Source organism: Thermobia domestica, chromosome 15, assembly GCF_964235325.1.
Source record: "Thermobia domestica chromosome 15, izTheDome1.hap1.1, whole genome shotgun sequence".
Lineage (NCBI taxonomy): Eukaryota > Metazoa > Arthropoda > Insecta > Zygentoma > Lepismatidae > Thermobia > Thermobia domestica.
This window is the reverse complement of record NC_137468.1, coordinates 2017074-2031267: the sequence shown is the minus strand read 5'-3', so window position 1 is coordinate 2031267 and position 14194 is coordinate 2017074. Positions and strand designations below refer to the sequence as shown.

General features: G+C 36.2%; 1 protein-coding gene across 2 annotated transcripts in view; it reads left to right on the top strand.

Annotated features, from left to right (window-relative positions):
• The window catches only part of LOC145672034 (neprilysin-1-like), a 134105-nt gene that overhangs the window by 58991 nt on the left and 60920 nt on the right, over nt 1–14194 (top strand). For both annotated transcript variants that reach the window (XM_081741239.1, XM_081741237.1), the window contains exon 3: nt 13843–14004. In XM_081741239.1, coding sequence (XP_081597365.1) covers nt 13843–14004 — 162 coding nt within the window. The remainder of the gene's footprint in view (nt 1–13842; nt 14005–14194) is intronic.

Here is a 14194-nt window from a genome sequence, read left to right as displayed (position 1 = left end):
TAAGCTCTATTTGGGAATCGAACCCGGATCTCCGAGCCAAAGATTCGTACGATAACCACAAAACCAAGAGAGAGAGTTTGGGTTTGGACGTTGAGTGTATACATCTACGCCATTTAAATAACTCGTCTTAACCGAACGTGGCATGGAGGTAGACATTGTTCTGCTTAGTACCAAACCACTTATCGTAACAGCCCTTTGTGGGCATGAGGTGCTCCAACGCCATCTGTTAGCGACTGGTTGAACTATATCCACATGTGGTCAGCGCGCTGCGACGACCTGTCTCTGTCAGGTGTATCAGGAACTTTCTGGACCTAAGGGCCGTCACGTATTTTTTTCACGTGACACCCCAGTTTGCCTCACGATACTGGGTGCATGCCAAAAATTCTGAAGCATCGGCCGGAAATCGAATCCGGAGACACGCGGACGTGAATCCAATGCTCGAACCACTACACTGCTTTGTCCTTATTCTCCTTAGTACGCATGTAAAATACTTTTTTATGAGAACCTATGGTTCCACAGTTATTAATAATCAAAATTAGAGTATATATTGTACTCTACGTATACAAAATACACAACTCTTTCAATCTACGCCAAATTCGTCATGGAGGAAAATCTTGACTTGTGTAGTATCAATGTAAAGTATTTTGCTACACAAATCTTTGGTTCCCGAATTATTTATGAAGTTGTGGTTTGAGCGCAGTCAGATTTTACCGAAACATTTCACTATTTGCTATTTAGAAAAAGAAAATTAGGAGGAAATACGTGGGAAAAAATATGTTTAGAGCAGGCATTTGCAAGTTAGAACAGAATGTGGGTCAGTCTCAGCGGAGTTACTGGGTTCAAGGGCCGTCCGAGACAACATATAACAAGTTTACAAGAATTGAGTAGCCATATTCAATGAAGAAACTCATTCTTCGTACACTAACATCACAGCAACACAAAAACAGTAACCAAAATATTTTACCAGAAGAAAAAATGAAAAATGTATTTCTTACTTGCTTACTTTTAACAAGGTTCGACGCACAAAGATCAGGGGAAAAGGTAGGGTGTGGAGAAACGTTGGTATCTGTACTGTTTTCTCATCGTTGTTAAGTCGCGAGAAATGTCTCACGTTATGCGGTTGAGGGTTAAAAAAATGTTTCAATTTAGTTTAAGAGATTACGTAAGAAATACATTACACACATGAATACCAGGCCAGGCAGGCCAGATCAAAGGGTACAGTGGGCCGAACCCGGCCCGCGGGCCTTGTGTTGCAGATAGCTGTAGTTAGAGGTTTTAAAATCATTGAAAAGGATTTTTGCAGCAGCTGAGCAACTAATCGCTCAGTATAACAATAATTTGAAATATAATTAATAATTTGTACGTGAAAACTGAATGTCGGGGTTTAGTAAGCCTAAAACCATCTTGTTCAAAATCTGCCCCTCTCGTAACGCCACTGACTAGTCTTCAGATAGCAAACAGTCACCATATTCTTGCACGTAGTATAAGAGTCATTGAGAATTCAAATCACGGTGCGAGTATGGGTGCGTGTTTGTGTGAAACCATTATCTTATTGGGAGCAGGGAGCAGTGGATCTCTTGATACGAAAGGTCGTGACGCAAAAAGTCAATTCGCTCGTCACTGACCACTCAATCCTCTTCATTCTCTGGCGCTTTGTGAAGGCAATTGAGGGACCACAATGGAGGCAGAGCTCGTTCACTGCTCTGTTAATAGCTTCGTCGTATGGGCTATAACTCCACACGAGAAGGAATTTGTTGAATACACTTCTCAATTACACAAGAATTCCGCTACTTCGAAGACCTTTAGTCCGAATCATACACGGTTTTCACTTATTTCTCTGTTACTAATATGGCTATTAACGCATTATGAGGTGAAATACAAACAAATAAAAGAAAATAGCTGTTTCCAGGAAAACAATTAAATATTATTATTATTTGAAGACGGTGGCTCAGTTGTAAAGCATTGACCTCTAATGCAAGGAGTCTTTGATTCGATTGGAGGCCATGTGAGTTTGTGATGGATAATGTTGTGTCCGTGGGTTCTCTCTTTCCTCCCTCATTCTCATTCCATCGATTCTTTAATTATCAATCACTTACGTTAATCATCCTTTAGCATACAAAGCATAACAAAGGTTTTTATTTCATTTCTTTGCTATTGGTTAGTTGTACAATTTAAAAGTGACCCAGCCTAAAAAAAACAAAACGTATTTCCTTCCAATTAATTCAGTAGCAACAGCTAAACCTCTGTACTATGTACAGAAAAAATGTTTCCAAAATTCAGAATTTGTCTCTTTATACTCCGTGCTGGCATTGGTAAGCCCAAATGCTTTGGGACCCAGATTTAATTTCTAATAAGGGTACAGAATACAACGAGAATCGATTCCGTTTTCAATGCCAGACCCTAATTGAATCCGAGCCGCTCTGTTGGCAAGCAGATGCTTTCACCTTTGATACGTAAGTTCCCTCGTTCGATCTCTGTTAACGGCAAGAGTTTTATGGTGGACAAACACCATGTGCGTGGGTTTGTTCCTGTTTCTCTCCTTCCACCCACTCCCTTCATTCCGTGATTTCGTTCATTATTATAATCAGCGTCCCCGTTAAACCTCAGAACAAGTTTGTGGGACATTAAACAAAAAAATCAATAAGGCATTCCAACGTTTCATACATTATATGTTGATAGTACTTAGATCCGTGTAATTACGGAAGTATTCACTAGCAATTTTAACTCCAAACATACAAAAGATAGTCTTGAAAATGTAAAATCAGAATATATATATCAGAATGTTTAGTAAATGCACGAAATTTTAAGGAATGTATCATACATTGAAGTAGGTATAAAGTACGTTACAGAAATTGGACTGATGTGATGAAAACTTCAGTGAATTATATAAGATAATAATTTTTCCTAAGTGAATAAGAGTGCTCTTAAATTTATTACCATAGGATTAGCGAATTAGTTTTATTTTCGAAAACAACCATTTTTCTTCTGTTACATATGTTTCAGTACTTCGTTACATATATTACACTGTATAAAATCATGAACGTAAGTAACCTTGCACTAGAATTTAACTGCATATACAGGGTGTTTGAAAACAACACCGACAAAATTTGGGAAGTGATTCCTGACACCAAAATAAGACAAAAAGTATAGACCAATCTGGGTGCACAAATTCTTCCTTTCTGAGTTATAGGCTACCAAAAACATGAAAACATTAACTTTAAAGGTCCATAGCTCCAAAACTACGGTACCTACAGTAGTCGGGTCAAGACTTCACTTAGGAACTAAGTTGTTCTTTATCCAAAAATACATCTTTCAGAATCCTAAGGTACTCACGCAACATTTTTTATAGATGAAATTTAGCTAGTCATTTAATCTGAAGTACTCCTAACTACTTCTATAAAAATTGTGCAGAAGTACCGCAGGATTCTGAAACATGTACTTTTGAATAGGACACATACTAGTTCCTAGGTGAAATCTTGACCCGACTACGGTAGATCCCATAGTTTTGGAGCTATGGGCCTTTAAAGAGGACTACCTCGGGAGAGTAATACTCCGGGAAGTAGGAACTAAATACACGATTCTGATTGGTTGGCGTTATCAGTTTCCTGCCACGTAACATACATATAAGAGAAATCAAACACTCGCTGTTGTCGGACCTCGTGGCCGAGCGAGCTAGTGCTACTGGCTAGTAATGGAAATCGCTTTTGGTGTGGGTTCAAACCCGGCCCAAAGAAAGATTTTTATTTTTAAAATAAGATGAAAATAGTACTAAAAAAAAAGTTATTTACTTACTTTTGTGCAGGTAAGAAGAAAAGGAAGAAGAAGAAGAAGAAGAAGTAGTAGTAGTAGTAGTAGTAGTAGGAACGGGTTAGAAGCCCCGCAGGACTCGTTTTGTTCCACCTTGACCCCAATGATATAAATTTTGTGACCAACTTAAAACTGCTGGCTAGGATAGTGCGTAAAACTGCTGGCTAGGATAGCGTGCGAAAAAGAAAACTTCCGGGAGTATTATTCTCCCGAGAGGGTCGTCTTTAAAGTTCATTTTTTTCATGGTTTCGGCAGCCTATAATTCCGAAAGGAAGCATTGTACACCCAGGTTGGTCTATGTTTTTTGTCTTGGTGTCAGGAATCACCTCCCAAATAAGGGTTGCCAAATTTGTAAAATTAGAAAGAAGAATAATTTGACTTTTAAAAAATCACTTTAAAAAAATTGCTTTTACCGAAATTTAAATTTGCTTTCAGATTATATCAAACAGCACATTTTCAAGAAAAAGAAAAAATAATATAGAAATTAATACATTATTTAAGTAAACTAATAGAAAGAGTACAACTACAAAATGATGACTACTAGCAAGCAGCAATACAAATGATACTTTTTGTCCGTTTGAGCCTGTTTCAACCAATGATTTATCACTTAAGAACCTATTATACATTATGGCACACAAACATATTTCAGAATCACCATCACTGCTATAATTCGTACAGATTTGAATTTCAGTCTTCACAGTATCAACACTAAGTCTATTTCTAACATCCGTCCAAAGTAATTTCATTCTTGTCAATATTCTTTTACATTCTGCATTACAATTCCATATGGAGAAAATGTAAGATGCTACGACGAACACTCCTTAAGAATTCGTGCACACTTTTCTTCATCGAATACAAGTTCCTGAAGATTTCTAAACGAAATTATATCCTTCAGTAAACAATATTCATAATAGAATTCATCCATGTTAAGATCATCTTTAGCTTTCTAATAGCAGACAGCAAGGAGTCCAATCCAGGACTTTGGTTCCTTAAGGAAAACACTGGAAAACTTTGAAAATATTTGACTCACTCAAGTCATATCTGTCTGCAAGATACTTTCTAATGTTGCACAAAAACAATAAAAAATCTTTTTCACATTGCCATTGCTTCTATGAACTTAAATTTTTCATAGTTTCGTTTGAAGAAAACCCAAAACAACTTATCTTCTATTCGCTTGCTTAATTTGCTGTCTACACTTTAAATGAGTTTATGTACTTGTGTATCAAAAAATGTCTTACTTTTAAAATTTTTATTTCATCAACCAATATCATCAATACGTAGCTTAGAAATGAACAGTAAATTTCGTGAAGTATGCTATTTTCTCCTTTCTCTTCCCTAAATGTATCCACACAATCTTTGGATAATTATCTCCTATGCTTTTGAAATAACTGGCTAATGGTAACTAATTCTGTAAAAGTCTGTCAAGACCAGGTAACAAACTTAACCACCTTGTCATGACATGCCTCAAAATTTCCTGATATTCCATATCTACAAATTCACTGAAATTGTCTCCAATCCTTTCGACACTGAGGTCTCGAAAACCACAAGTGCTAGAAATGTGTCGTTTTCGCTGACCGATTCCAAATTTTGTATAGATTATCCAGTTCTAATTGAATGTTTAAAAAACGTGCAGTTATTTCTTTATTACAATTTTTAGGGTATACTGGAAGTGCTGAAATTTTAAAAAAGTAAAGCATCATATCCCATGAGTTATACATTCCAACACAACATAGTTGTATACAGTCGTACATCCCTCAGACGTTTGTTTCATGGCCAAATGATAATAAAAAACGAAGGATAGCCCTTTCCCCAGGCTAAAATGAACCTTTATTGTTTGGAGTGTTTTGCCCAATGAACACCATATATCACTGACATTATAATTAATTGTGTATGTAATGTATTTGCTTATTACATACTGCATGCAAGAAGAAAGAAAACACTGATCATACATGAATTAGAAACTCCAACCGGAAGTAGGTTCAAATCTTGCAAATGGTGCAAGATATTGAAAAAAATAATAGAGAAAATCTCCCCTTTATGATACCCCTTGGCGATTTTTATGAAGACGTCCTGCACTTGTGTCTGTAAAGGGACATGTACAGATGTTGTGAGGAATGGCAAGGAGATTCATGCTCAGATGTGAATGATGCGCGGTATAAAGAGCGTAGGTTAAGCTAGTATATCTATTAAAATGCTACGATACCAATTACGAGCGACCGAGCTCCAACTTATAACTTTAGCTTTCAAATCTTTGATTTACAGTTATTTGTGATTTCACGTTTATAACAAAGACAAATATTTTTAAAAAGGTCTACTTTAAATAAATTACTTACAGAGATCTTTTTCACAACTTTTATCCTTTTAAATTATTGTTCAAAGCCTTTGCATTTTAATAAGGCTTGTCCGAAATAAATACAAATGAATTATGCTGCCATCTCTGGAGTTTTTTAAACTATACGTTTGTGAACGTTTATATGTTTGTGGCAAATCCTTTCGACAGTGAGATCTCGGAAATTATAAGCTGTAGAAAAATGACGTTTTCACTGATCGATTGCAAATTTTGCATAGATTGTCCAGTTCTAACTCAATATTTTAAAAAAAAAAAACATGGTCATTATTTGTTTAATACATTGTTACGGATACACTGGAAGTGTTGAAATTAAAAAAAAAAAAAAAAACTAAAGCATCATAATATCCTACCTATTATACATTCCAACACCATATAATTGTATATAGGGGCTGCATATCTCTCAGGTGTTTGTTTCATGGCCAAATTATAATGAAAAACGAAGGATAACCATTTTTCCAGTCTAAGTTGAATCTTTATTGTTTGGAATGTTTTGCCCAATAAACACCATATATCACTGACATTATAATTGATTGTATGTGTAATGTATTCGCTTATTTTAAAATGTATAAAACAATAATTATGCCTGTTGTTCTGTATGGTTGCGAAATAGTCTCTTACTCGGAACGAAGAACATAGATTGAAAGTATTTGAGAACAAGATCCTGAGACGAATATTCGGACCCACGAGAAACAGGAATAGGGAATGGCGGAATCTTCATAACGAGAAACTATATAACTTATACGGTTTATCCAACATTGTTAGGGTCTTCAAATCTAGGCCACTCAGGTGGGCAGGTCATGTAGCCAGGATCGAAGTAAAAACGAACGCTTTCAAAATCTTAACTGGAAGACCAGCCGGAAAACGACCATTAGGAAGACGTAGGCGCAGATGGAAGGAAAATATTAAGACGGATCTCACAGAGATAGGAATACAAAATAGAAACTGGATTCAATTGGCTAAGGATAGAAGTCAGTGGAGAGTTTTTGTGAACGCGGCATTGAACCTTAGGGTTCCATAGACCATAGAGTTAGTTAGTTTATGTATTTGCTTATTACATACTGTATGCAAAAAGACAGAAAACACTGATCATACGTGAATTAAAAACTCCAACGGGAGTAGGCTCAAATCTTGCAAAAGGTACGAGATATTGAAAAAATAATCGAAAAAATCTCCCCTTTACGGTATCTCTTGCCGATTTTTACCAAGACTTCTTTCACTTGTGTCTGCAAAGGGACATGTGAGGAATAACAGGATTCATACTCATATATGAATGATGCGCTGTGTAAAGAGCGCAGGTTCAGCTAGTCTATATCAAATGCCCGGTCTATATGTTTGTCCCCAATCCTTTGAGATCTTCAGAACCACAAGTGCTAGAGACGTGCCGTTTTCACTGGTCGATTCCAAATTTTGTGTATATTGTCCAAAAAATACAAATGATACTTTTTGTCCGTTTGAGCCTGTACATTGTCCATTGTGTACATTGTCCATTCTCATTTAAATTTTTAACAACCGTGTCGTTATTGTTCTATTCAACATTTTACTTGCCATTTTGAGCACATAGGATTAACATTGTTGTAAGACGAAACTACGGTGTTAGGCAACTCGTGGAGAAGTTGACGGGCGGGTTGAAGGACATTGAAGGCGCTTTGCTTAAATGTGAACGGCTAAACGTATTGCATGCTGGCAATTTCAAAGGCCTCAAGAGACGCAATGAAGCGTACTCGGACAGATATGCATTTATTACGAAAATAAAAATCACTTGATATCATGCTACTTCAAATTTGCTACAAACTCATTCCAACATCTGTACATCGCAATTCACTTCCTTTGTGAGTCTCCTATCCTTTACTTGCGTGAGTAAGAAGACTTCCACAGTGGGAAGGAGATTCATGGTCATAAGAGAATGATGTGCTGAGTAGACAGCGCAGATTCAGCTAGTTGAAATTAAAAGATTCGAATTTCTCCTTTATTTGGTTAGAAATAGCATCTCCTGTTTCTTGGCTGTTTTCATAAAAATATAGAAGACAATGTACGGTACAATGCCATACTCGTAGTTAAAATATCTCGAAACGATGGGAAAGCACTTAATGCTACCCCTAGGCCTATTGATGCATCAATAGCAACAGCATAATATGCATCATTTTCTTTAATGTATTTTACATGTGACTTTAACACATAGATTTCTGAATTCCGTTTTACCACACCTTACCTTTGTCTACTTGAAATGCGCATGTATAACTATTGTGACTGTTATGATGTCTAACAAAATGGAAGGTCTTACACGGTTCTGTGGCCGTAATTTTTCACTTTCCTGGGAAAACTTTCTAGAAAAAAAAAATGTCTCCAAATTCTTCTAAGTTGAAGCACTGTTCACGTTTAATTTATGTTTAGTTGTCTCTTTATGTGCAAAAAAGTCATCCTTTACTTTGTTAGAAATATTAATGTCACAATAACAAATAGTCCAATATGCATAACGATTGCCTTTTGCACTTTTCCGTACACATGGGAATTCATTTTCCCACAGTTTAGAATACTTACAAACTCTTTTCGGCATGTTTTCAATTTTTTCCGTTTATATTTGTATTCTTGCGCACTAAAAATATGACAAAGTTGACCATAATCTTCTTTCTTTCTTGTTATTAAGAAATAAGACTAAAATTATATTCTGGATCACAGTTCATAGATGTACTTGGACAACAATTACAGGTCTTCAGATCAAAGCCGAACTGTTTACGTAAATTAATTGTCACTCAATATCTTATACGAACAAATGAGAAATGACAGTCGATATTATTTCAATTCTGTTACTACTGTTTTCAAAAATATACATGGGTTCACCAAATATAGTACTGTAGTGTCTAGTGACCAAGTATTTAATAAAATCATGGTACTAATAACTTATTTATCCTATCTCCATTCAGGCAATATTTCATGCATCTTGAAACTTTGTTGACCTGTTTTATTATTCAGTCTCCAAACTCGAAAAGGAGAACAAAAGCCCGTTCGGCTTGGGTACAAAGCTGAACATCAATTTTTGAATCCAAAAAACAAACGGTCCGGCTAAAAGTTGGACGTCTGGCAACCCTATCCCAAAGTTGTCAGTGTTGTTTTGAAACACCTTGTATACAAATATTATTAGATTTTAATGTCGTATAATTCTTACTTAATTAGACTTGAATATATAATCTTATTATTTATGATTTGTCAAACACACCAACATTTTCTGGAAACTCATGTAAACACGTGCTCCACACTTCATTTGCATAGGAAAAATTCTTATTAGTTGAACAAATTATATGTCACAAGTGTTTTATCATTGTTAATCAATAGGATTAGGATTTTGTTGCAATATACATTTGCAGAAAATACAGTTATGCACTAAAACCTTTCTAAAATGTCCTAAAATGCTTAAATATGCGATTGAGTGTTAAAAAGAAACAACATATATTCTTCATAACACTGACTTTTTATTTTCAGAAATAAACTTAAAGAAATATACAGTATATAGTTAAGATCAGTGGCGTATTTACGATTTTGTTTCGGGAGGGGCTTTCCTAACTTTCGGGGGGGGGGGCTTTGCCTGAAAATGTGAAAATTCTGCAAGATACTTCATATACTTGACTATAGTAAGTAAGATTTCGGGGGGGCTTAAGCCCGGAAGCCCCCCTAAATACGCCACTGGTTAAAATAAAATCAATACTCACTGGTATTTTTTTATATGATATTTTAGTCAGAGTTAACAATATACAACAAATATCAGTGCAGTTTGTCGAATACAAATGCATGCGATTGTCAGCAAACAAACTCTTATACATTGAAAATATGCTTTCTGTTTCGAGAGACACAACAGGACCATACTTAAAATCTCAAGATTACCTTGTGCCAGTTTCAACTTGAGGAAGTGAAAACTTAGTGCCTGAGAAAAAAAAAGTACTATGGAACATAACGTTAACTTATATTTTTGTTTAGCAAATTTTACTTTTTTTTTTTTTTATAATACAATCATTCCTACTTCCCCACCAACATTGTCTAATTCATGGACTATTTTTCACATCAACTCAATTGTTCTTGTTCACTGTTCTCCAGATTTTTCTAAAGAAGTAATGAGACCAGATAGAAAATCAAAATTAGATTTAACGTAATCTAGCTATATCTTCCACTTCAGGAAATATTAAATTGCATATGGATTTGAAATGAGAAAACTTCGGAGGCGTTAAAAGAGTCTAAAGTATTCTTTATAGCACTGAAATTTTCACGATTTATAGTAACTGTAGACTTCTATCCACATTCTCCACCTGGTTACAATTGGGAGAAATGGAAGAGGGAGTTCAGGATGCTCAGATTTAAAAACAGCACATGTACCCAATAATGCTTTATGTCTCAATGGGTTTTAAGGATGTTTTTACTGTATAAGGCTCTCTGACTTCCTTGCTTGAAGAGCCCAGACGTGTGTCACAGATACAATTCACGTAACCAATCATGCTGTATGTCTCAATGGGTTTTAGACTGTATAAGGCGCTCTGACTTCCTTGTATAAAGAGCCCAGATATGTGTCACAGATACGTTACTAATCATGCTGTATATCCCAGTGGGTTTTAGACTGTACAAGGCTCTCTGACTTTCTTGTATGAAGAGCCCAGACGTGTGTCACAGATACAATTCACGTAACCAATCATGCTGTATGTCTCAATGGGTTTTAGACTGTATAAGGCGCTCTGACTTCCTTGTATAAAGAGCCCACATGTGTGTCACAGATACGTAACTAATCATGAAGAATATCCCAGTGGGTTTTAAATTGCATAAGGTGCTCTAACTTCTTATATGAAGTGTCCAGATGTGAATCACAGATACAATTCACGTAACCAATCATGCTGTATGTCTCAGTGAGTTTTCGACTGTATAAGGCCCTCCAACTTCCTTGTATGAAGAGCTCAGACGTGTGTCACAGATACAATTCACATAACCGATCACATCGTATATCTCAGTGGGTTTTAGGAATATTTTTACTGTATAAGGCAGTCTGACTTCTTGTATGAAGAGCCCAGACGTGTGACAAAGAAACAATGCACAAAGCATATCATGTTGTATGCCTTAGTGTTTTAGAAATAAAAGAATGAAATGAAAATCTTTAGATTTTGTCCCATTGTTATGCCACCTAGGCTAAAGGAAACGATGATGATGAGAAATGAATGAAATGGTGGAATGAAGAAAGTGGGAAGAAACGGGAGAAACCCGAAAAACTCACGAACGTGGCGTTCGTCCAGCATAAAGTTCACTTGGTGCGAGATGGGATCGAACCAAGACATTATGCACCAAAGGTGAAGGCTCCACCACTGAGCCACCCCGGCTCCAGTTTTAGGAATATTTTCTGACTGGCAAGAGACAGCGAATAGTTGAGTGATTATCAAGTGGTTTTACCAGTCAGAAGTATCCTTAGTTCATTTCCAAATTCTAAGTCCCTATTTTATTAAGATAACGCTAGTATGCCTTATACGAATGTTCCTTTAGAACGTACACCCGTTACTGAACACGATATGTCTTAAACGAACGCGAGTTTGTATTTATACACACACACACACACACACACATATATATATATATATATATATATATATATATATATATATATATATATATATATATATATATTATTGATACATATGATTGATATTATTTATGAATATATTATTTTGGGAAAGGAAGCATATTTAATCATTGAATGTTATGTTAAAATAAAGAAACTAAATGTTGTCATAGAATGTGAAACACGTGTGTGTGTTTATATGTTTACATCAATGTTTTGTATATGTGATGAATGTTATGTTTGTTACGGCTAGACGCTAAGTCGTCAGTTCGTACGCTATTGTGATTTGTAATTTGTAATGTTTTGATTCAGGAATGTATTGTCATCAAGTTGTAATACTATAACATTGACACACTTTTGACTGTGGCATAATCGTTGAGTTTGCAGAAATTCGGCTGTCTGAGAATTTGATCACGATGTAATTCGGGTGAAACCAATGTTTTACCAATAGCTGAGATATACAGAAAATCAACAACGAGAATTCCAGGATGTCTGAAAACCAAGTATAAAAACTCATGGTCCTAAAGGATTGGGATCAGACGTCGATTAGAGGTTAGATCAGGAGATCTACTAGTTTCCAGTAAACCATTAAAGTGGATTATGGTTTTACAATAGTCCGCAACTACAGACTATTGGCAGCGAAATATTCATCATCCAGACATTCATCATCAGTTCCAGGCATCATATACTTGAAGGTACGTGTATCTCAGCTATGTTCGAGTTACTCGTGATTAACTTCTTAGATGTTTCTGATATGTGATCTGACGGTTATACACAGTCCACGATGAATAACATTAACACATGATATTTATGAAAATACAAAGATTTAATTGAAAGTTAATTTAATGTGGTTTTCTTCTGTTTCACTTCGATCCTACTCTCTACAGATAGTGAGTAGTAACGATCTTCGACTGTCAATTATAGTTTCATCCCAATGCAATTTAGGCACGACGGTGGAAGGTTGTTAATATATATACATATATATATGTATGTGTGTATTTATTTATTTATTTATTTATTGCAATAGACATCTAGAGCGATTACGTTGGTAGAGTTTACCAATATGTACCCTTTTGGTGACACGACACACGTCCAGACGATACTTGACGTCTTTTTTCTTGCTCTCTATTTTCGACAGGTACCAAGGGCGCCCATGTTGTGGTTTCAAGGGGCGCCAATATAAGCGAGTTCTCAAACATAGTTTCAAATTTTGCTATAACTAATGTAAAAATTCTATTGGACTTTCGATATTCCCAAGTTCGATTTTCTCTTAGGGGGCGAGCGTCCCCCTTGCCCCTGATGGGCGCCCTTGACAGGTACTAGAGTACGTTTGTTTTATTTTGGCACGCTTCCCGCCAGTCCACTTGGTTGGCTTTTAAAGTATTTTCTGCTAGCACTCACGTGAACGTTTTAACTCAATCGACGTCTTATTGGCTTTGTCGTGTAGGTGACGTTAGTTGTCAGTCAGCCTATCAAATGAGGTCATTGCTATTTGGCGGGTATTTGAAGTGCTTAGTTGCCTCACGCAAACAAGTGTGTTACAATGACTTGATAGTGGTGTGGTGTTTCGCTGTGTTACTTAGCGTATTGTAACTCTCAACTTAACCGTGGCGTTTCAACAGCGCGTTGCAGACAGATCCGTCTTTTAGGTGGGAAGCGTGCCCAGATAAAACAAACCTCGTACTACCACACCCGATCGGAAAGATAATAAGATAATGGACTCGTGCTGCCACCTGGAATACACAATACAAACTTGGTGAGTTTGTGGTTCTTTTCATATATCTTTCATGTGTGTATGTGTAATACTTTTGAAAATATAGCCTTTTGAACACGAATGCATCATTTATGCTAACTCTGTATTTCTTGTCTATAGCATGGGTTATTCTGTTATGTAAGTCTGCTAAAAGGACTGGGTCTTCGTGAATTGAAAGGGAATGTCAAAGCAAACATTTCAGTTCGTTTTCATTTGATAGAGAAGTAAAAAAGGAAAAAAAGTTACTGAACTTCAGTGTGTGAGATTCAGAGAATAATATGTACTTTCTATTGTATTTTAAAACAATGGCAATATGTAAATAATTATGATTTCTGTTTGTGTCTTCAGCCTCTTCATTGCTGGCCTCCATGAACTTGTCAGTGGATCCTTGCCACGACTTCTTCCAGTTCGCGTGTGGCATGTGGAACAAAAAACATGTGATTCCAGAAGACAGGAGCAGCATCTCTACCTTCGACCTCATGGCAGACCAACTGCAGCTCGTTCTCAGAGGTAAGACACCACCAATATACTATGGAGACAAAAAAAAAAAAAAAAAATTAGAAACCACTTCCTTCGCTAGAAACATTCTTCAAGGTTTAATGTCGTGAGAACGCTCTTGTAAGAATCTTTATCTTTTAGCACCTTGTAACCTCAAATAGCCTCAAATAACAGATTGAGAATTACTGTGGTTCAGTACTGA